This window comes from Triticum aestivum, chromosome 5A, assembly GCF_018294505.1.
Source record: "Triticum aestivum cultivar Chinese Spring chromosome 5A, IWGSC CS RefSeq v2.1, whole genome shotgun sequence".
Classification (NCBI taxonomy): Eukaryota; Viridiplantae; Streptophyta; class Magnoliopsida; order Poales; family Poaceae; genus Triticum; species Triticum aestivum.
In genome coordinates this window covers 617,049,122-617,050,813 of record NC_057806.1, presented here as the reverse complement: position 1 = coordinate 617,050,813, position 1,692 = coordinate 617,049,122, and the positions used below count along the sequence as shown (strand labels likewise).

Below are 1,692 nucleotides of genomic sequence, written 5' to 3'. Positions count from 1 at the left end.
AAAATCGTAGGATGAATGTACATGAACATGGAGCGACTCCAAGGCAGGTGCGGCAGCAAGTAGGTGGAGAATCCAGAATGTATCCCAGTTCATTGGCACATTTGCAATGAATAGTTTCTTGAGATGATTAAGCTGGCTGCGAATGGCGGTTAGTTCAATCCACATCTGCATAAATGAAGTGATAATTTAGTGCTGTCTTATGTACCGATGCAATGTTATGACCAATAAGAAAGAGATCATTTCAGGAAAAGCTACTTACCTGACGCCCTCTTAACTGCAGAACAAGGTACTCTAGCGGTGGCGGCTCCCCTAAAAAGAATTTGCTTATTTGATATGTCCTGTCGCTACCGGAGGAATCATCCTTGCCGTCATCTCTAGTTTGCAAGAAGTTCAGACTCACATGCCTAAGTCGAGGCACCACGCCATAGTGTAGTATAGTTGGCTGACCACCACAAGCAAATGTTTCAAGATAAGGCACCAAACCCAGGTAGGCACCCACAGTGTTGTAGCTGTCCAATTGCAGACTCTTTAACTTTGAGTTAGGAACAAAGATATGAAAAGCAGGTTGGCGACAACTAAAATCTTTCAGCCTCAAATCCAGCAGCTGCACACAGTTTCTCAGAATATCATCAACGCGTGACATACGTGAACTTTCTTTGCAGAGAGTGAGTGATGTGAGCCTCTGAAACGTCAAGGAGTAGGGTGCAACAAAATGATAACAATTGGATAGCACAAGCCGTTTCAGCCGCACATTTTTGCATCCATCCAACAGCCGGAAGTCATAGAGCCAGCAAGAGTTGTCAATGACAAGCTCCAAATCTTCAACGCCCCATCTGCCAATCGCTTGCGTAATCCATTGATCAGTGAAATAGCTCGTCCCACAGGCTTGAAGCCTCAGCTTCTGGATAGACCGTGGCTGAACATTGTTGGGAGCCAGAAGGAATGCATTCACCCGTTTAACATAGCGTCGCATGGCCGAACGCTCATAACGTTGCAGGATGGGTGTTAGCAGACGGACTTTCCACTTCCAGTCTTTGAAGGAATATAACTGGTCTCTAGAAGCATCACTGTCATCCGACTTCAGTGCATTCTTCTTTGCCTCGTACCCTGCCTCAGCCTCCACCACAATTTGCTTCAGTCTGTGGTACCGTGGAGGGAGAATGTCATCAACCGTAAGGTCATAACATGTGTGTGAGTGTGTATAGAGATCCCGCCATCGCTTCGAAAGGATAGTGGTGTTTGTCGCTGTCCGTGCATCTAGCTTGTCGATGATCAAGATTAACATCTCGTCAGGTAAGCTGCTGATCTTGTCCTCACAGCAACTGTTGTGCTCCTCGCCCGGGCGTATCTAGTTTTGTTTTGGTGAGAAATAAATGAAATAGAAGTCAGGGAATTCCAAATAACTAAGTATTGACAACATTCCTAGTAAATTTCAGTGCATGAACAAGCAAAACACATGAAAGAGTGACTCCACCTAAACAACGTAAATCCGCCAAGAGAAGTCCTGCGCGAGAGAACGTGCTCCTAGCCATCCCGTCTTTTTTGACCGTCCGATTGAGCGACTCTGACTGCAAATCAAGGGTGCATGCTGCCCCTCGTGCGGGCCACCAAAGCCTCATTATAAGTTATAACCCTGAAAACCTCGGTTGGAGGGCCCGCCATGGCCCATTCCCCACTACGCCTATCCTAATA

The 1,692-nt window shown here is 46.5% G+C and overlaps 1 protein-coding gene across 1 annotated transcript in view; it reads right to left on the bottom strand.

Annotated features, from left to right (window-relative positions):
* The window catches only part of LOC123105361 (uncharacterized), a gene marked incomplete in the record, with an annotated part of 9,386 nt that overhangs the window by 4,468 nt on the left and 3,226 nt on the right, over positions 1 to 1,692 (bottom strand). The window contains 2 exon segments of the mRNA XM_044527422.1: positions 22 to 165; positions 260 to 1,348. Of these exon segments, the coding sequence (XP_044383357.1) occupies positions 22 to 165; positions 260 to 1,348 (1,233 nt within the window).